General features: G+C 37.2%; 1 protein-coding gene across 12 annotated transcripts in view; it reads left to right on the top strand.

The window, feature by feature from the left end:
* Positions 1-21,983, top strand: part of TSBP1 (testis expressed basic protein 1) — a 170,717-nt gene that overhangs the window by 56,466 nt on the left and 92,268 nt on the right. For 8 of the 12 annotated variants that reach the window (XM_059880620.1, XM_059880625.1, XM_059880621.1 and 5 more), the window contains 2 exons: positions 4,012-4,032; positions 4,831-4,845. In XM_059880620.1, the coding sequence (XP_059736603.1) occupies positions 4,012-4,032; positions 4,831-4,845 (36 nt within the window). Of the gene's footprint in view, positions 1-4,011; positions 4,033-4,830; positions 4,846-10,017; positions 12,060-21,983 lie in introns of those variants that run through there. The other 4 variants (XM_059880626.1, XM_059880629.1, XM_059880627.1 and 1 more) reach the window with 3 other exon arrangements.

The following is a 21,983-nucleotide window of genomic DNA, read 5'->3' on the forward strand; positions in this document are numbered from 1 at the left end:
CTCACTTTCATCAAGAGGCTCTTTAGTTCTTCTTCGCTTTCTGTCATAAGGGTGGTGGCATCTGCATATCTGAGGTTTTTGATATTTCTCCCAGCAATCTTTATTCCAGGTTGTGCTTCATCCAGTTCAGCATTTCTCATGATGTACTCTGCATATAAGCTAAATAAGCAGGATGACAATATACAGTCTTGACATACTCCTTTCCCTATTTGGAACCAGTCTGTATTCCACGTCCAGTTCTAACTGTTGCTTCTTGACCTGCATACAGATTTCTCAGTAGGCAGGTCAGGTGGTCTGGTATTCCCATTTCTTTAAGAATTTTACACAGTTTACTGTGATCCACACAGTCAAAGGCTTTGGCGTACTCGATAACGAGAAAGTAGATGTTTTTCTGGAACTCTCGTGCTTTTTCGATGATCCAACAGATGTTGGCAATTTGATCTCTGGTTCCTCTGCCTTTTCTAAATCCAGCTTGAACATCTAGAAGTTCACAGTTCACGTACTGTTGAAGCCTGGCTTGGACATACTTACCTGAGACAAAATAAACTTTAAGCCAAAAACAGTAATAAGAGACAAATAAAGTCATTACATAATAAGGAAAGGGTCACTACATCAAGAAAATATAACCATTGTAAATATATATCCACCCAACATTGGCGCACCTAAATATATTGTCAGTTATAATATTGAAGGGAGAAAGAGATAACAATACAATAACAGCAGGAGACTTCAAGATCCCACTATCAGCAATAGATAGATCATCCAGAGAGAAAATCAATGGAGAAGTGCTGGAATTGAACTATAAGCTAGACCAAATGAACTTAACAGACATATATAGAACATTCCATCCAACAGCAACAAAATACACATTCTTCTCAAGTGCAGTTGGAACTCTCTCAGGGACAGATCATCAGTACAGTTCAGTTCAGTCGCTCAGTCCTGTCTGACTCTTTGCAACTCCATGAATCCCAGCACGCCAGGCCTTCCTGTCCATCACCAACTCATGGAGTTCACCCAAACTCATGTGCATCGAGTCGGTGATGCCATCCAGCCATCTCATCCTCTGTTGTCCCCTTCTCCTTCTGTCCTCAATCCCTCTTAGCATCAGGGTCTTTTCCAGTGAGTCAACTCTTCACATGAGGTGGCCAAAGTATTGGAGTTTCAGCCTCAGCATCAGTCTTTCCAATGAACACCCAAGACTGGTCTCCTTTAGAATGAACTGGTTGGATCTCCTTTCAGTCCAAGGGACTCTCAAGAGTCTTCTCCAACACCACAGTTCAAAAGCATCAATTCTTCGGCACTCAGCTTTCTTCACAGTCCAACTCTTATATCCATACATGACCACTGGAAAAACCATAGCCTTGACTAGATGGACCTTTGTTGGCAAAGTAATATCTCTGCTTTTTAATATGCTATCTAGGTTAGTCATAACTTTCCTTCCAAGGAGTAAGCATCTTAATTTCATGGCTGAAATCACCATCTGCAGTGATTTTGCAGCCCCCCAAAATAAAGTCTGACACTGTTTCCCCTGTTTCCCCATCTATTTCCCATGAAGTGATGGGACCAGATGCCATGATCTTAGTTTTCTGAATGTTGAGCTTTAAGCCAACTTTTTCACTCTCCTCTTTCACTTTTATCAAGAGGCTTTTTAGTACAGATCACAGGATAAGACAAAAAGAAATAGAAGAAATCCAAATCAGGAAAGAAGTAAAACTGTCACTATTTATAGCTGGTATGATTTTATATATAGAAAATATCAAAGATGCAACCAAAAAACTTTTGGAACTAGTCAACAGTTTCAGTAAGGCTTCCGACACAAAGGCTCCCCTGGTGGTTCAGACAGTAAAGCATCTGCCTACAATGTGGGAGATCCAGGTTCAATCCCTGGGTCGGGAAGATCCTCTGGAGAAGGAAATGGCAACCCATTCCATTATTCTTGCCTGGAAAATCCCATGGACAGAGCAGCCTAGTAGGCTACAGTGCATGGGGTCGCAAAGAGTCAAACATGACTGAGCGACTTCACTTTCACTTTCACTTTTCCGATACAAAATCAATATTTGGGAATCATTTGCACTTCTACACACTAATAATGAAACAACTAAAAAAGTAATAAAGACAACTTTCCCATTCACAGTAACATGAAAACCAATAAAATATCTAGGAACAAATTTAACCAAGGAAGGGAAATCACTGTACAACAGAAACTATTAACACTTTGCTAAAAGAAATCAAAGAAGAAACAATGGAAAGCCATCCCCAGTGTTCGTGGATCAGATGAATTAATACTGTTAAAAATGTTCACAATACCCAAAGCCATCTATAGGTTTCAAAACAATCCCCATTAAAATGGTATTCTTCATATTCAATACAGAAATAGAAGGAAAAAAAAGTCTTAAAATTTGTATGGAACCACAAAGAACTCAAATCCTGATGGGAAAAAAACAAAACTAGATATTTCACATTTCCTGATCTCAAACTATATTACAAAACTATAGTAATTAAAACAGTATAGTACTGGCATAAAAATAAATTTATGTAACCAAATAGCTCACAATTAAACCTTCACATACACAATCAACTAATATTCAACAAGGAAGCCAAGCACATCAAATGGGAAAAAGATAGTCTCTTCAGCAAATGGCATATCACCTCATACCAGGTAGAATGGCTATACCCAAGAGTGTGAGGTAACAAGTGTAATAAGGATGCAGAGAGAAGGGAAACCTTGTGTACTGTTGATGGGAATGTAAATTAGTTCAATCGCTATGGAAAACAATAAAGAGATTCCTCAAAAAATTAAAAATGGATCTACCAAATTATCCAGCAATGCCTCTTCTGCTATATACCCAAAGGAAATGAGACAGGATATCAATGAGATATATGTATTCCAGTGTTTATTGCATCATAATCACAATAGCCAAGATATGGAAATAACCCAAGTGCCCATCAATGGATGAATGAATAAAGAAGATGTCCCATGCAATCATTCCTCTGTATTCATGGGTGCAGCATCTATGTATTCAACCAACCATGTATAGAAAACATTTGGGAATAAAAATGCCAGAAACTTCCAAAAAGCAAAACTTGAATTAGCCACATGCAAACAACTACTTACACAGCATTTACACTGTGTTAGGTACTATAATAAATCTAGAGATGATTTAAGTATACAGGAGGATGTTCATAGGTTATATGCAAATATGACACCATTTTATAATAAGAAACTTGAGCTCCATGGATTTGGGCAGGGGGTGCAAAGAATAAAATATCTCCCACAGATACTCAGGGATGACTGTATGTACACAATGAAATATTCACAGTCATGAGAAATCACATATCACTATTTGCAACAATATGGATGGACCATGAGTATATTATGCTAAGTGGATAAGTGAGAGACAGAGGAAGTAAAGTACTACATGTACTTTATATGTGGAATCTAAAAAAGTCAAACTAGTAAAAAACAGAAGTAAAATGGTGGTTACCAGGGAATTGGGGGTGTGAGTATAGAGAGATGCTTAAGGATACAAACTTGCGACAAGTAGTAAATAAGATCTGGAGATCTGATACACAGTATAGTAAATATAGACAACAAAACTATAACTGTCAAACTTTCTAAGAGACTACAACATAAGAATTCCAACCACTAAAAAGAAAGGATCATTATGTCATGTGATAGAGTTGCTAATGATCCTGCAAAGACTGTCATATTACAATATATAAAACATATCAAATTAACATGTATATTTCAAATTTGTATAATGTTGTATGTCGATTATATATATATTCATTAAAACATCTTTAAATAAAGCAGCTAATCACAACAGACCAAGAGAAGGGGGAAGGGAAAAGAAGGTTCTCCATATTCAAATAAACTTAATTTGAATTAAGTTTAAATTAAATTCAAAGAACTTAATTGTTCATGACACAGACTGCAACCAGTGCAGAGGATTGAGGGTTGAAGAAGGGAAACCCAATACCTACTGCTGTGTTTATCTTTGTCTCTTTCAGTGGACAGTTCTGGAAAAGTCAGTAAGTTTGGATCATTTCCTTTCCTTACCCATTTCTGTGTCTAGATACTTTGGGTTTTTGTTACCAGATATTTTTGTATTCCACGTTCTTCTACCTTAGAGTAATCAGTATTTCTTAAATAAGTGATTTTCTCTTACTTTTATTTCCTTTTCTCTGTTTTTTCTTTGTCACCAAATACAATGGTCTTATAGTTGGTTCTGACTATTTACTACCAAACATTATTGGCAATGTATATTCCCAGCTAGTCTGTCACAAAAGAGTCTGTTTTCTTCATGCTGAAATCTGGCAATAGATAATTTTTACTAAAAAAAAAAAGAAAAAAAAAAACAAACCTAGGATTGACATAATGAGAGATGTCAGAAAAAGATGGTGATTTTGATAACTGACTAATGATACATATTTTTCAAACTGAAGTAAAGTGGGTAAAAATCTGACTTGTAAGAGAATAATGAAAGGTGGGAAATTGTTTGAATTTTGGTAGAATATTACTTACCCACAGATTCAAATCCACTAAATGGCTCTCTAATGTTACTTCTTTATGGAGTAGCATATGGGGTTTTGGCCACCAGGATTCCTGAGTATGAAACAGAGGGCTTTATACTCCCTGGAAGTCCTATTTCTGGATTCACCAACAAAGATAGTGAAGGACAGGGAAGCCCGGCATGCTAACATCCATGGGGTCACAAAAAGTCGGACATGACTTAGGACTGAACAACAACCAACAAAGGGTATCATTGAGAATTGGGTTCTTCTTGAGTTATAAAATTCCCACTGACTTCCTTTGTGTTTCATTTTTAGCACTATCTCCTATGGGTAAGTTCATTATCTATTCACAACTTTGATGTTTTACATTATTTATAGTTATTGTCTGACCTGATTGTTTTTACTCCCCAAATAGTCTTGTGCTTCCAAGGTCATTTTAAATGTCCCTATTCTCCAAAATTTTCCAACACTTTCAGCAACTATTTTTGGAGAGGTTGCTGTAGAGATCAAGTTTACACAAAAGGGTGTGATAGATTACTAAGTTGTAGGTATTGCTATTCATCAATACCACTGGAAAACACACTGGAGACAAATTTTGCTTTATGTCATATATCAGTACAGTTCAGCTGCTCAGTCGTGTCTGACTATTTGCAACCCCATGGACTGCAGCATGCCAGGCTTCCCAGTCCATCACCAATGCCTGGAGCTTGCTCAAACTCATGTCCATTGAGTCAGTGATACCATCCAACTATCTCATCCTCTGTCATCCCCTTCTCCTGATGCCCTCAATCTTTCCCAGCATTAGGGTCTTTTCTAATGAGTCAGCTCTTCTCATCAGGTGGCCAAAGTATTGAAGCTTCAGCTTAAGCATCAGTCCTTCCAATGAATATTCAGGATTGATTTCCTTTAGGACTGACTGGTTTGATCTCCTTGCAGTCCAAGGAACTCTCAAGAGTCTTCTCCAACATATGTCATAGATATATGACACCAATTTTTGAAACAATGCTTTAGCATTTTTTATACTATGTTCCTAAAGCCAAGACAGACTATTTTATCTGCCCTCTAGCTCTTATTTCAAATAAAAAAATAATGGACTAAGGAAATAGAAAAAAAATTTAAGATTTTTAAAAGGATACTATAGTATCTGGCCATCTTCTAGGCTCTGAAAAGGAATCTCCTTACTGACTCCCAGGAAAATACAATGAAAGACTGATTTATGAATTCTGTTAGCTCTTTGCTGGTAATTTAGAACTCTATTTTAGTTATAAGTGAAGTTCAACTGAATCACATTGATAAAAAGAAAACTACTTAAAAACAAAATTTTATGTACTTCCTGTTGCCTTCTAAATAACTTTAACTTTGAGAGATATAGTAGGTATTGATCACCTCTTATATATTGTGCACTGTGCTAGGCACTAGAGAAGGAAATGGAAACCCACTCCAGTATTCTTGCCTGGAGAATCCATGGACAGGGGAGCCTGACTGGCTGCAGTCCATATAGTCCATACAGGGTCGCACAGAGTCGGACATGACTGAACCGACTTAGCATGCATGCATGCGTGTGCTAGGCATTTTCAAAAACAGTATGTCTTATTTCTACTATAGCCCTGCCTGGCAGCTATTATTATCCCCCACTTTACAGATCAGGAAAATGGTTCAGACATGCCCAAGTTAAAAGAATTTGTAAACAGCAATGTCAGGACCTAAAACCAGGATTTATTGTCTCCGAAGTACACACCTTTTCCACATCAACACATTGCCTCCTATACTGAACCACCAATGTCTTTTTTGTAATTAGACCTGAAACCTTATCTACAAATCAGATATTTTTAAACACAAACATATACCTACTAGAAAAGCTATATAATTAAGTGTGTAAAGAATCCTTTTAAAAATAGAAGACAACTCATTTAAATCGATTAAGCTTTTAACTTTTTTAAATTCAGATTTGTCTATATCAGCATTATTTAACTAAGAGCTCAATTCTTCAATGAAATCTTATAAAACAAAACAGAAGAATAACTTAAAACTATGGAAAATGTCACCATAAGAAACAATATTTAAATGTCATGAGATACATTTCAAGTCTCTCAAACCTTTCTAACCACTGGTAAACATAAAATATGTCTTTATATTTAATCATATTTAAGGCTTACTGTTCTTTCTCAGTTCACACTTAGAAGGAGGGTGGGTTTGTGGGTGGGGGAAGGAGGTAAAATTGAAAGGGACAATTAATTTCCTTTGATTCACAGAACAAGAAACATACATTCAGACTAGTCCTGAGGTGTCTGTGGCTCTCAAATGCCCTCCCCACATGGGGAAGGTGATGATACTGTGTATGTTTTCCTAACAAAAAGAAAAGTGGGCTATGGGAAGGGATTGCAGGGGGATTCATTTTTAATGAATATTTCTTAATTGCCAGCTTAATCTTTTAAATTATTTCCTGGTGAAAGATATGTTCTTATTGACAATATTTCAAACATATTCTTCCCAGTTGATATTTTCAGTGCAAAGAAGTTAAGATTTAATTCATAGTTCAAAAAAAGATTTAAGACAGATCAGCCCATAAAACTTCATCATCCTCTCAAGCTGAGTTTATTTTCTCACCTCCATTTTCAACTAATAAGTATATGATCTTTCAAAACTTAACCCAAAGCCTGAGAACTATGATTCATGTCTCCAATACTTAAAGATCTTTTAGAGTCTACATCTGATTGTGCTCTAATGATCACTAAATTAAAAACCTAATAAGATTAACATCCAACAAAGCCCATGATCTATTTTCTACCTTATTTAACTATCACAGAATTAGAATTATTAATGTGACAGTTGTTTCATGATATCACTTAGCTTTCGCAAAAATTAACCCAATTTAAAGTTTTTAATCAGCTTGAATACAATGATCACTAAAATTTTAATTAAGTCTTTTGATTATACTATAATTTTGTCGTATAGGCTATTGCCTGCAATAAATGGACTTTCAACCAGGGCTTACAAATTTTTACAATACGGAGATTATGTGGTTCAAAGGAAAGAAAAGATTTATGTATCATCTAGAAATCTAGGAGAAGGGAGAGACGAACTTAGAATTTGATCAAAGAATTATCTGTGGCTTACTTCTGCAATTCAAAGTTGAAATAGGGGTAAATTTCACTTTGTGGGATAACTAGTTTTCTAAAAAATAAATCCTAGAAAATCTATTTCTGTTAATTAACTTTAAAGTAGAAAATATATAGCAAAGATATTAAAATAACCAAGGGTATGAAGATACTGTTAGAAGTAACTAAGAGGTATTTTAGATTAGAAGGTTCAGTAGAAAATCATGCTCTTTACCACACCACACCCCCAAACAAAGTGTCCTCTGGTAGTGCTGTCAAAATCAAAATATTCTGGATTTTCTCAATACAGAAATGCTTAAGATATATTACCACTGATTTTCATTAGAAAGTTGGAAATGGGTTTTTCTAGAATAAAATATCCATATTAATATCTTGCTGAGCAGTACTAGGGAAGAAAATATACAAAAGGGCTCAAAAAGCATTACTGCAGGGTTCTTGATGTTATATTTATCTTGGTGTCAAAGTCTTAAAATACCAAACAGAAAACACTGAATTACAATATCCAGTTTGATTCAGAGTTACCTTCTTACCTAATTCAAGTATCTCACTTATTTATAACTAGTAGAATTCAGTTTTGTATATATTAATTTTTCAAACATCAAACCCTAAATGTACCAAAGAGCTTCCTATATTAAAAACTGAGGTTAAATTTTAAGCAGTAAATCTTTCTGTAATGCAATTAACCATTTCTCTAAATTATTTGGTTGGAACTAAGAATGTCTTGATAGATCACAGAGAGTTTTGATAGATCAGAGACAGAGACAGACAACGTGTCTGTCTCATGTGGCAGTAATAATAGTTAACATTTATTCACTGCATACTGTGTTTGATGCACTGAACTGACTGCTTAACTTAGATAGTATTGATATTTAATACTCCTTATACTTCTGTGAAGTAGCTACTTATACTTCTGTGAAGTACCTGTTCTCATTTTACAGATTAGAAAGTTTCCCCAAGATCACCCAGCTAGTCAAGTATGGAGTCGGATTTAAACCAGTCTGTCTCTAAAGGCCATGCTCCTTAAACACTGTTTAGAATCCTTAAACAGCTGAACAAAGTGGGCAGAAAAGACTAAATATGAAAAAAAGTAAGTCTTTGGGGATTAACTGATTTACCCAAATAAACCCAGGTAACAGGGATGTTTTTAAGTCTTAAATTCAGTATTCTTTCTATGCCATTAAATATTAAATATTGGATTTGCTCAAAGCAAGGCATGCCTCTGCTTCATGGCAAGAACCTACACAATTTTCCTTGGTACTACAGATACTGTTTTTCTTAATCCAGGGAATAAAACCATCAAAAAAAAAAAAAAGGCAAAAACTAACAAATTCAAGTTTATAGAACACACAGAAATTGAGACACAACAGAGTTGATTTACCTGTACATGAAAAAAAGGACTTGAAATTTTTGCATAATGCGTTAGCAGGTGTCTAGGGTATCGGTTAAAACTGACCTTTGAAGTCTGACTGCTGCTGCTAAGTCACTTCAGTCCTGTCCAACTCTGTGCAGCCCCATAGACGGCAGCCCACCAGGCTGCCCCGTCCCTGGGATTCTCCAGGCAAGAACACTGGAGTGGGTTGCCATTTCCTTCTCCAACGCATGAAAGTGAAAAGTGAAAGGGAAGTCACTCAGTAGTGTCTGACTCTTCGCAACCCCATGGACTGCAGCCTACCAGGCTCCTCCGTCCATGGGATTTTCCAGGCAAGAGTACTGGAGTGGGGTGCCATCGCCTTCTCCTACTCAGGTTCAAATCCCAGCTCCACCACCTACTAACTTCATGACCATATTCACATTCATTTAAAAATTCTGTACCTTAGTTTATTAATCTGTAAAATAGGGATAGTAATAGTATCTACCCTATATGGTTTTTGTGAGGATTAAATGAGTTAATACATACAAAGTGCTCAGAACACTACTGCCTGGTATATGGTAAGCACTAAATAATTATCAGCCAGCACTAGCATTACTTTTGCATATTAATGAGATATGCTTTATTCAATAGGAAAAGCATATTTTGAATTTCTTCTTTCTATTTTAAGAAACAATCATTGCTTTCTATAATTTTTCTAAAATTAACTTCTATTTCTTTTTGGAATACATCCTCCATTAGCTATCAAATATTATTTATTAGACACAATATATTGAACAAATGCCAGTTCATTTTGAAAACATTTTACCTTTTCTTCCATTAATCTTTTGATTTATTGAAAGAAGTCTGGAAAGTTATCAATATTTATATAATTTTATGTGTAGAGTTTCACCATTTTATATCTTGAGGAAAATCTCAAGTTATCTCCACAAGTTATCTCCATTTGTCAGTTTTATGTAGGAATAAAACAAAAATACTTGATATCTGAATCATGCACTTTTGTTGTGTGCTCAGTTATATTTCCAGGTTACATGGATGGAGAACTTATAAAAAAATCAGATTCCAAAGCCCAGATTCTAAAAAGTGGAAGCACTACAAAGTTTCAGAGTAGCCGAGAAGAAAACAAGGAAGAACTACAGAAAAAAATCTCATTTACAGATTCTGATGAAGTCGTGATAGCAGAGCACAAAAGAGAATTAAGCAATTTCCAAGATGCTGAGTTGCAGAAAGGTAAGATAGAAATGGAAGTCAAGGTAAAAGACAGTAATGCTGAGATAATGAAAAGACAGGAATCCCAAGAAAAAGTGAGAGACATGAAAATGCCAAGAGAAGCAGCAGCCCAGGTAGAGAAGAGTGAGGCTGAAATACAGCAAGGACAGGAAGCCAAAGTAGAGAAGAATGAGGCCGCAACAGCACAAGGACAGGAAGCCCAAGTAAAGAAAAGTGAAGCCAAAATACCAAAAGGACAGGAAGCCCAAGTAGAAAAGAGTGAGGCCCAAGTTCCACAAGGACAGGAAGCCCAAGTAGAGGAACATAAAGTTCAAATACCACAAGGACAGGACACCCAAGCAGAGAAAAGTGAAGCCAAAATACCAAAAGGACAGGATGTTCAAGTAGAAAAGAGTGAGGCCCAAGTACCACAAGGACAGGAAGCCCAAGTAGAGGAACGTAAAGTTGAAATACCACAAGGACAGGACGCCCAAGCAGAGAAAAGTGAAGCCAAAATACAAAAAGGACAGGATGTCGAAGTGGAAAAGAGTGAGACCAAAGCATCACAAGGACAGGAAGTCCAAGTAGAGAAAAGTGAATCCAAAATACCAAAAGGACAGGAAGCCCAAGTAGAAAAGAGTGAGGCCGAAGTACCACAAGGACAGGAAGCTCAAGTAGAGAAAAGTAAAGCTGAAATACCACAAGGACAGGACGCCCAAACAAAAGAAAGTGAAGCCAAGATACCAAAAGGACAGGGGCCCAAAGTAAAGAAGAGTGAGACCAGAATACCAATAGGACAAGGGTCCCAAGTAAAGAAGAGTGAGACCAGAATACTAAAAGGACAGGGGTCCCAAGTAAAGAAGAATGAGACCAGAATACCAATAGGACAAGGGTCCCAAGTAAAGAAGAATGAGACCAGAATACCAATAGGGCAGGGGTCCCAAGTAAAGAAGAATGAGACCAGAATACTAAAAGGACAGGGGTCCCAAGTAAAGAAGAGTGAGACCAGAATACCAATAGGACAAGGGTCCCAAGTAAAGAAGAGTGAGACCAGAATACCAATAGGACAAGGGTCCCAAGTAAAGAAGAATGAGACCAGAATACCAATAGGACAGGGGTCCCAAGTAAAGAAGAATGAGACCAGAATACCAATAGGGCAGGGGTCCCAAGTAAAGAAGAGTGAGACCAGAATACCAATAGGACAAGGGTCCCAAGTAAAGAAGAATGAGACCAGAATACCAATAGGGCAGGGGTCCCAAGTAAAGAAGAGTGAAACCAGAATACCAATAGGGCAGGGGTCCCAAGTAGAGAAGAGTGAGACCAGAATATCAAATGGACAAACGGCCCAAGAAAAGGAGAGTTCAGAAGACAAAGAAAAGGAAGACAATGAAAAGAGAGATACAGGGAAAGATAAAGAAGAAAATGATGCCAAAAACAAGAATGTTCATGGAGAAAAGGACAAAGTTCAAGGAAAGAATAACTTGACAATCAAGGATAAAAAAGTGGAAACTTCACAAAGGCGCAAAACCAAGTAAAGCTTTCCTTGCTTGTGAAGTACAACAAAAAGGAAGAGCAGTGGTAAATAAAAGGCCCATAAGACAACTGATTATTATGACTTCTGTCCTCCAAATACAAGTCATATCCTAGCCATTACTTAACTGTATCATAGTAGATTGCCTTTAAACTATACATCTGCAGAGTTCCTGCTATTCGGAAGTTTCAACAGTTTTAGACCTCTTCAGTCACAAACCTCAACTTCCACCTCTGTTATAAGTTGATACTTAGATTTACTCAGTCAATAAAGACTGGATACTTTCTGAAATAAAACATTTCTATTTTAAAAATTAAAATAATTTCCTTTGACAAATATTTTATCTTTGTGATAGCCTGACCAATCAATCAACCAGCAATTCCTCCTGGTGGATCTGTTTGCAAGGCACTGTTCTAGCAATAAGGGGTGTACAGAAAAATGTGAGTCCCTACAAATCAAGTAGCTTGTAGCATATACAATGACATAGTATGTATATGTGTGACAGTTTTTTTAAGTAACCTCTAAGCATCAAAATGAAGTTTATGTGGACAATATAATACAAGTTAGCAACCTCTTTGGATGAAAGATGAAGAGGATACCCTCATGAGGAAGAAAGAAGTAGTATATGATGTATCTCAAAAGAGAGATGAGATGCTGAGTGAAGTAGAACAAGTAGAAGAAAACCAAAGGGATTAAAGACTGCCATGTTATGTTACAGGGGAAGTAGGAAATTTTATTGTTGCAGCAGGCTCATAAGCATTTGGTGGTATAATTTTGAAAAGGAGGGTTAGAAGAAGATTCTGAAGGGATTTTAAAAATAAACCCGGAATTTATACTTTATCCATTAGGTAACTAGAAGCCTTTTGAGTGTTTGAGAAGGACTACTACTACTACTAAGTCGCTTCAGTCGTGTCCGACTCTTTGCAACCCCATGGACTGCAGTCTACCAGGCTTCTCCGTCCATGGGATTCTCCAGGCAACAGTACTGGAGTGGGTTGCCATTTCCTTCTCCAATGCATGAAAGTGGAAAGTGAAAGTGAAGTCGCTCAGTCGTGTCCGACTCTTAGAGACCCCATGGACTGCAGCCTACCAGGCTCCTCCATCCATGGGATTTTCCAGGCAAGAGTACTGGAGTGGGGTGACATTGCCTTCTCCCTTGAGAAGGACAGTGAAGCAAATAAAGTGTTAGTCATGTTAGAAAGTGTTAGTCGCTCAGTTGTGTCTGACTCTTTGCGACCCCATGGACTGTAGGCCACAAAGCTCTTCTGTCCATGTTATTCTCCAGGCAAGAATACTGGAGTGGGTTGCCATTCCTTTCTCCAGGGGATCTTCCTGACCCAGGGATCGAACCCAGATCTTCCCTGGTGGCTCAGAAGTAAATAAGGTTGCATTTAAAGAACAATGCTTAAATAGACTGAAGAGGAGAAACATCATAGGTAGTAAAACTAGTTAAGGGGTATTTGGAGTAGTAAATGATAGAGAATAAATAGAAGAGATAAATATGACATATTTTCTCAAAAAGAATCACTACTTCATAATGACTGACTATGAGTAAGGAAAAGCAAAATAATTGATGACTCCATGACTACTGAAACACAGTGGCAGACAATAACAAACAAGGAGCTAATTTGTGGAGCAGAAAGGGAATAACAGATATATTGAGTTTAAGGGGACAAACAATAACACTTGTCACTTGAGGGGTCTGCAGCCAGTCCAATAGAGGTCAGAGTTGAAGCCTTAAGAGTAAATGACCTCCCCAAAGGATAAAGTATAGAGCTAGCAAAAGCACAGGTCTAAGAACTAACCTTGTTACTTGTACTATGTTGAAGAAGAAAATTAAGGTATGGGAAGACAGAAGGAGGATCTATATAATGAACATTATGATAATTAAGGAAGATGAGAATTTCAAAAAGAAAGTACAATTAAAGGATAGCTGAGACTCCAAGGAGAATAAGAACAGAAATATACCACTGACGTTGCTGTTTTGAAGATGACTGATAAACTTGTAAAAAGTACTTTACAAAATGAGATAGCCAGGAGAAGGAATGTAAGTAGGCAGAATATAGAGACAAATTAAGTAGCTACAGAATATACCTTATTATAAAGTCAGTTTTAGTCTGATGTGCTAGTTAACCCATACTCTGAATTACATTCAGTTCTGTCATGGGGTGTGGATCAAGTAGAGTGCCTTCAGAAGAGAAAGACTATGATGGTATGTGTGTGTGCTAAGTTGCTTCGGTCATGTCTGACTCTTTGTGATCCTATGGACTGTAGCCTGCCAGGCTCCTCTGTCCATAGGATTCTCCAGGCAAGAATTCTGGAGTGGGTTGCCGTGTCCTCTTCCAGGGGATCTTCCTGACCCATGGGTTGAACCCACGTCTCTTTATATCTCCTGCATTGGCAGGCAGGTTCTTTACCACTAGTGTCACCTGGGAAGCCCATGATGATAAGGGAATTCAAATAATTTCAAGTAAGCAGAAAGTTCTACAGTCTCACCTGGGATGGTAGGAGAGGGACACACAGGGAGAAAATGGGAATTATTTTCAAATACATGAAGGTTCATCATGGATTAGAATATTTTGTATAACCCCAAGGAAATAAGACCAATGAATGGAAGATTCAAAGTAATGGATTTTTATGTAAGCAATAAGGAAAATTAGGATACCTAAAAGAGTCTGAGCAAGAGTTTAATGTATACTTATGGTTGATTCACATTGTCGTATGGAAGAAGCCAACACAATATTGTAAAACAATTATCCTCCTATTAAAAATAAGTTTTTAAAACAAAGAAGAAAAGAGTGCATGATCAATCGGTGGGAATGCTGCAGAGGAGATTCTAAAGAATCAGCTAAGTGGTTGGAATAGATTATGGTTTCTTCTAAATATGAGCTGATATTTCAAAGTACAAAATTCTTTTGGACTAACTGGATATCTTCCAAGAAAGTTTTTCAAACTAATCTAATATGCTAGGATTTTTTAAAGAGGTTTAACCAAAAACAAAGAAAAAGAAACCATACTTTAGTACCTCCCCAAAGTATAAAACATTACATAAATGGCTCATGCTATTCAACCACAAGCTGACAGGAGAAGCTCCACAAGTCAGACCACTGTGTGGACCTCTCCCGTGTGCTCAGAGCCCCGCACCTGGTGTAGAATCCTAAGTTAATTTCAGGAGTCTCAAAACTCCTTAAGTCCTTTGATAAACTACATGGATTTATTAGCAAGACTGCATTGGGAAAAAAATGGAGTGGAGGAGGAGAATAAATATTGAACATGAAATTTGTATAATGTAACTTAGCACACACAAATATATGTCTCTGGAATATACACATTTAAAGATTTTTTTATGAATCTTGGTTGATATCTCTTGCATATATTATGCTAATCAGGAAAAATGTAACCAGAAGCCTTTTAATATAGTTTAAAATATTTAGGTTTTCATGATCCTTACGTCATTTTTCTATAGCTCTCTGGGTTCAACTGGTAGTTTTGTTGTTGTTCAGTTGCTCAGTCATGTCCAGCTCTGCAACTGTACTGACTGCAGCATGCCAGGCTTCTCTGTCCTTTACAATTTCCCGGAGCTTGCTCAAACTCATGTCCATTGAGCTGGTGATGACATCCAATCATCTCATCCTCAGTCAACCCCTTCTCCTCCTGCCTTCAATCTTTCCCAGCATCAGGGTCTTTTCAAATGAGTCAGCTCTTCACATCAGGTGGCCAAAGTACTGGAGTTTCAGCTTCAGCATCAGTTCTTCCAATGAATACTCAGGGTTGATTTCCTTTAGGATTGACTGGTTTGATCTCCCTGCAGTCCAACAGACTCTCAAGAGTCTTCTCCAACACCACAGTTCAAAAGCTTCAATTTTTCAGTGCTCAGCTTTCTTTATAGTCCAAGTCATACATGACTACTGGAAAAAACATAGCCTTAAGTATACAGACCTTTGTTGGTAGTTAACTAGAGGATTTCGGAGAAGGCAATGGCACCCCACTCCAGTACTCTTGCCTGGAAAATCCCATGGATGGAGGAGCCTGGTAGGCTGCAGTCCATGGGGTCGCTAAGAGTCAGACACGACTGAGCGACTTCACTTTCACTTTTCACTTTCATGCATTGGAGAAGGAAATGGCAACCCACTCCAGTGTTCTTGCCTGGAGAATCCCAGGGACGGGGGAGCCTGGTGGGCTGCCATCTATGGGGTCGCACAGAGTCGGACATGACTGAAGTGACTTAGCATAGCATAGCTAGAGGATTTAGAAGGCTCTGACAAGTGCAGTTTCTCTAGGATTTCCGCTAAGAAGCAGGGACCCTGCCAAGGCAACTACTAAAAAAAAAAAACAGACAGACTTTAGCAATCAGCTCAGCTGACTCCATACTGAAGAGTATATCCCTCTGAACCAAGGATTCAGAAGAGATGAATTCATAGAAACCTCCCTGTATCTTCTCCAAAATTTCTAGCTTGCAGTCAAACATTTTTATCCCCAGGAGAGGTTTCTTTGAAAGCAAGTAAGTCATACAATAGGAAACTCCAACTATGAAAATGGAACATTCTCTAAAGACCACCAAAAAACAGACTAGTTAAAAACAATTGTTAATTCTCCCTTTAAGATACAGATATGAAAATCTTCCCTGGTGGCTCAGATGGTAACGAGTCTGCCTGCTATGTGGGAGACCCAGGTTCAATTCCTGGGTTGGGAAGATCCTCTGGAGAAGGAAATGACAACCTACTCCAGTATTCTTGCCTGGAAAATCCCATGGACAGAGGAGCCTGGCAGGCTACAGTGGGGTCACAAAGAGTCAGACATGACCGAGCAACTAACACACATGAAAATCTTAAAGGACCTCCAAAAAAGGAAGGGAAAAAGGGTGAGCTATCAAAATAGCACCATGTTTAGCAAAATGATGCAAATATTAGTAATATGAATATGTGTAATTTCAAGGTAGTTTAGATACAAAGGTAGGAATATAGGACTTAACAGAAAATCAATGGTGGTAAATTTTATCTTACAAGTAAGGTAACAAACGTCAAGTGCCTGGTTCACAAGATGAAGCAGGAACATACATCAAAACTTCAAGTTGGTTGCTAAGAGAGTAGATTTTAAAAGTTCTCACCAAAAGGAAAAAAAAAATTTGTAACTGTGTGAGGTGATGGATGTTAACTAAACTTATTATAGAAATCTATAATACATACATATATATCACATTTTATACACCTTAAACTTACACAGTGTTATATGTCAATTATATCTCAATAAACTAAGGATTAAATAAAGTATTACACTTTCAGTTCAGTTCAGTTCAGTCACTCAGTTGTGTCCGACTCTTTTCGACCCCATGAATCACAGCCTGCCAGGCCTCCCTGTCCATCACCAACTCCCGGAGTTCACCCAGACTCATGTGCATTGAGTCAGTGATGCCATCCAGCCATCTCATCCTCTGTCATCCCCTTCTCCTCCTGCCCCCAATCCCTCCTAGCATCAGGGTCTTTTCCAATGAGTCAACTCTTCACATGAGGTGGCCAAAGTATTGGAGTTTCAGCCTCAACATCAGTCCTTCCAATGAACACCCAGGACTGATCTCCTTTAGGATGAACTGGTTGGATCTCCTTGCAGTCCAAGGGACTCTCAAGGGTCTTCTCCAGCACCACAGTTCAAAAGCATCAATTCTTCGGCGCTCAACTTTCTTCACAGTCCAACTCTCACACCCATACATGACCACTGGAAAAACCATAGTCTTGACTAGATGGACCTTTGTTGGCAAAGCAATATCTCTGCTTTTAAATATGCTGTCTAGGTTGGTCATAACTTTCCTTCCAAGGAGTAAGTATCTTTTAATTTCATGGCTGCAGTCACCATCTGCAGTGATTTGGGAGCCCCAAAAAAATAAAGTCTGACACTGTTTCCCCATCTATTTCCCGTGAAGTGATGGGACCATATGACATCATCTTAGTTTTCTTAATGTTGAGCTTTAAGCCAACTTTTTCACTCTCCTCTTTCACTTTCATCAAGAGGCTTTTAGCTCCTCTTCATTTTCCACCATAAGGGTAGTGTCATCTGCATATCTGAGGTTATTGATATTTCTCCCAGCTATCTTCATTCCACCTTGTGCTTCTTCCAGCCCAGCACTTCTCATGATGTACTCTGCATGTAAGTTAAATAAGCAGGGTGACAATATACAGCCTTGATGTACTCTTCTTTCTATTAGGAACCAGTCTGTTGTTCCATGTCCAGTTCTAACTGTCCCTTCCTGACCTGTATATAGGTTTCTCAAGAGGCAGGTAAGGTGGTCTGGTATTCCCATCTCTTTCAGAATTTTCCAGTTTATTGTGATCCACACAGTCAAAGGCTTTGGCATAGTCAATAAAGCAGAAATAGATGTTTTTCTGGAACTCTCTTGCTTTTTCCATGATCCAGCGGATGTTGGCAATTTGATCTCTGGTTCCTCTGCCTTTTCTAAAACCAGCTTGAACATCTGGAAGTTCACGGTTCACATATTGCTGAAGCCTGGCTTGGAGAATTTTGAGCATTACTTTACTAGTGTGTGAGATGAGTGCAATTGTGAGGTAGTTTGAGCATTCTTTGGCATTGCCTTTCTTTGGGATTGGAATGAAAACTGACCTTTTCCAGTCCTGTGGCCACTGCTGAGTTTTCCAAATGTGCTGGCATATTGAGTGCAGCACTTTCACAGCATCATCTTCCAGGATTTGAAATAGCTCAACTAGAATTCCATCACCTCCACCTGCTTTGTTCATAGTGATGCTTTCTAAGGCCCACTTGACTTCACATTCCAGGATGTCTGGCTCTAGGTGAGTGATCACACCATCATGATTATCTGGGTCATGAAGATCTTTTTTGTACAGTTCTTCTGTGTATGCTTGACACCTCTTCTTAATATCTTCTGCTTCTGTTAGGTCCATATCATTTCTGTCCTTTATCAAGCCCATCTTTTCATGAAATGTTCCCTTGGTATCTCTAATTTTCTTGAAGAGATCTCTAATCTTTCCCATTCTCTTGTTTTCCTCTATTTCTTTGCATTGATCACTGAGGAAGGCTTTCTTATCTCTCCTTGCTATTCTTGGAACTCTGCATTTTAAGTATATACAATTTTTATTTGTCAGTTATACCTTAATAAAGATGAAAAGAAAAAAATAAGTGGAAGCCTTACCATTAGTCATTTTACATTTAGAAAACAAACATAAGGAAAGGAAGAAAGGAAAGTGATTTTAGAGACAACAAAATTAAATAAGAAATGCAAAGATATTGGGAAATAAATGAGTCATGTAAAATTACTGTGACTCCTATGCCAAAAAATATATCCTGGGTTAGAATTGCATTAAAAATACAATTTCCCATTGTTCCAAAATACCTCTCACCAGGTAATAACTGGCATATCTATGAAGTAAATACAGGGAGCTATTGAAAGGGGGAAAGTATAAAATTTTAAAATAAGATCCAAAGGGATAAAAGAATAAACTGAAAAACTGGTTAGACTATTCAGTTTTATATTTTATTAAATTCCATTTCTCTCCTCTCTTCAAGTAGTTAAGAGTAGAAGAAACAACCACTGTCCTTACTCACTCCTTGGGAGGTTCCAATTAGGTTTTGAAAAAATAAAAACCTATTTCTTTAATGTTTAAGGAATATTCTTATCTATCATCATCCAAGACTGAGAAGTCAAAGTACACTACAGGTTACACACACTGTAACCCAGGTCTCAAAAATATTTAAATATTTATTAAACTTCTCTCCAAAAATTAAAAACTCAAAATGTTAGTGTAACTTCCTATGAATCTCTCCATATCTTAATCCATGCTCATATAAACATATATGCAAAAGAAATCAAACATATGCCTTCTGCAACTTGATTTCTTCACCTAATAATGTCACATATATCACTCCAGGTCAACAGACATCATTCACAGAAATTTTTTATTTTAATGAAGTCCAGCTTATAAATTATTTTTTTCACGAATTGTGCCTTTGGCATGTTGAACAAAAAAGTCATCACCAAGTCCGAGCTAAATTCAAATATCTTTGTTAGCTTGATCTGGAGTCCTTTAAATTTTTTCTTACTGTTCTTACCTGAGATTTTTATTTGCTCTACTTCACAAGATGACATGCTTTAGATATTCAGTTTGGTTTTCCTCCCTCTGGTTTTTGAGTGAAAGATCCTTCTTTGATTGTTCAGGCTAATCTCCCCTAAACCATCAGATTAACTATCAAACTCTTAAGATTTCTATTGACAATCACTATGCTATTAAAGTCATGGCAGTGCCTGTTCACCTGTCTGTGTATAAAGTGGAAAATTCTTCCTTACTGTGACACAGGAAGGAAGGATCCTTGCATCTGTGTTTCTCCCTAACCAGATCTTTCCTAACTATAAGAACTGAGAGCAATCTGGCCCAGCAAGACAGGCAGAGTCAAGGATACTCTCCTAGGAAAACAAATGAGCATAAAGGAACAGCCTTTCCCAACGGGCTTCACAGTTTTCACATGCTAAGCACCCTCAAAGAACCAGTAAATCTTAACATTTTCCCCAGATCTCAAGGACAGAAAAGTCCTCACCACTATTACTAATACCTCAGCTCTATCATAGGAAGGTGGTGTTCCTACTCTTTGTCCCTGAAGATCACTATAGAAGCAGCAGACTCAAAGGTAAGGACAGGGAATCACAATGTATTCACATCACCAAATATCAATATCTTTTATTCTCGAATACAGTAAATACTTGCTAAACATTTTTGAAGAGCAATAGAAAAGAGCTCACTGGAGCTCTTAGCACATGAAGTCCCTTAGCACTAAGAGTCCCTTTAGCACTAAGCAAGTATCATGCCTAAGGAACAATGACCATATTAAAACTCTCTCTCAGGATTACTTATACTGCCTTTTTAAGAACAAATATTCAGTCTGGGTAGAAAGATGGTGGTGGTGTGAGTAGGCAGGCATGAGAAGCAAAATTAGAACAGAGAGAAGAAAACAGAAGTGGAAACACAACACAGTGCAGTGTTTAAACATCTCAGAGGCTGAATTCAAATCCCAGTTCTGAGTTTGAAAAAAAACAAAGGCAAGAAAAAAAGAAACATAACGTCTTACCCAAGACAAACCACATTCATTTATTTATTTTGGTAGGTATTTTAGACAGATGGGGAAAACATGCAAAAACTATTAGCAATTCTTTATTTAACATCTCCAGTTGTTTTTTTTTAATCCATGATTAATAGGGACAGAAGATAATAACTATGGATATTACCAAAATCTTCATGTTTCTGTATATCATTCCCTCTTTCCCTTGCCCTAGTAAGTCAGCTTTCCCTAGTAAGTCACCTTGCCACTAGCTTACTAACAGTGGAAAAAATTACTTAAGTAGAGTAGTTAACAAAATCTATTTTCCTACCATCTGTATGTGGTTGAGCTGTTCTGATGTAGGCTGCCTAACAAACAGGAGAAAAGTAAGAATAATGATGTAAATGTGGATACAATAGGATTTGCATGTTCTAATGCTTTTACCTAAAATCAAAAGTTTCAATCAAAGATACATAAAAATATTTATGGATGTTATTGTCTTCGATCTAAAAAACTCAAGAAATCTTAAAACCATCAGATTACTCTGTTCTTAAATCACATCAGGGGATGCACAAACTGATTAATTCTACTGAAGCTAACTTTCCTGATGCAAAACTATAGATTGATTTTTCTGATGTTCCTCACTAAAAATGTAAATAGAAGCTTTGTTCTTAATTAAAAACATAAACAAATTAAAAAGCTTTGATACCTTTGTGACAGAACTATCTGATCAAAAATAGAAGTTACTTTATTTCTCAGCAAATTTAAAGAAATCTCAATAGTTCCTGAGGTGAAAAGAGATGAAATGGAAAACAGAATGGTTGCACAGATTTCCAAAATCTACAAAATTTCCACCATAGTGACCAGGAACAACAGATAGAGATGACTTAGAGTCCCAAAATAGTCTAACTTTAAAATGAATTAACCCAAAAGACTATTAGAGGAAAACATGACATTGAGCTCCTTCTATGAAGGAAACAACAGTCCTATATTTGTTTCTATTCTATGAAAAATTCAGAATCTTCAGCAAGTTCCTCTACTGTTCCTTAATTCTGATGAACTTAAGTTTATTAATTATTTAAAATTTTTTGATCTAATTACTAATATTTTTAGTCTTACATACCACACAACAAAATAATACTAAATAAAACTAGACTCTCCTTCCCTTAAGCAAATGATATTT

The sequence above is a fragment of the Bos taurus genome, chromosome 23 (assembly GCF_002263795.3).
Source record: "Bos taurus isolate L1 Dominette 01449 registration number 42190680 breed Hereford chromosome 23, ARS-UCD2.0, whole genome shotgun sequence".
NCBI lineage: Eukaryota > Metazoa > Chordata > Mammalia > Artiodactyla > Bovidae > Bos > Bos taurus.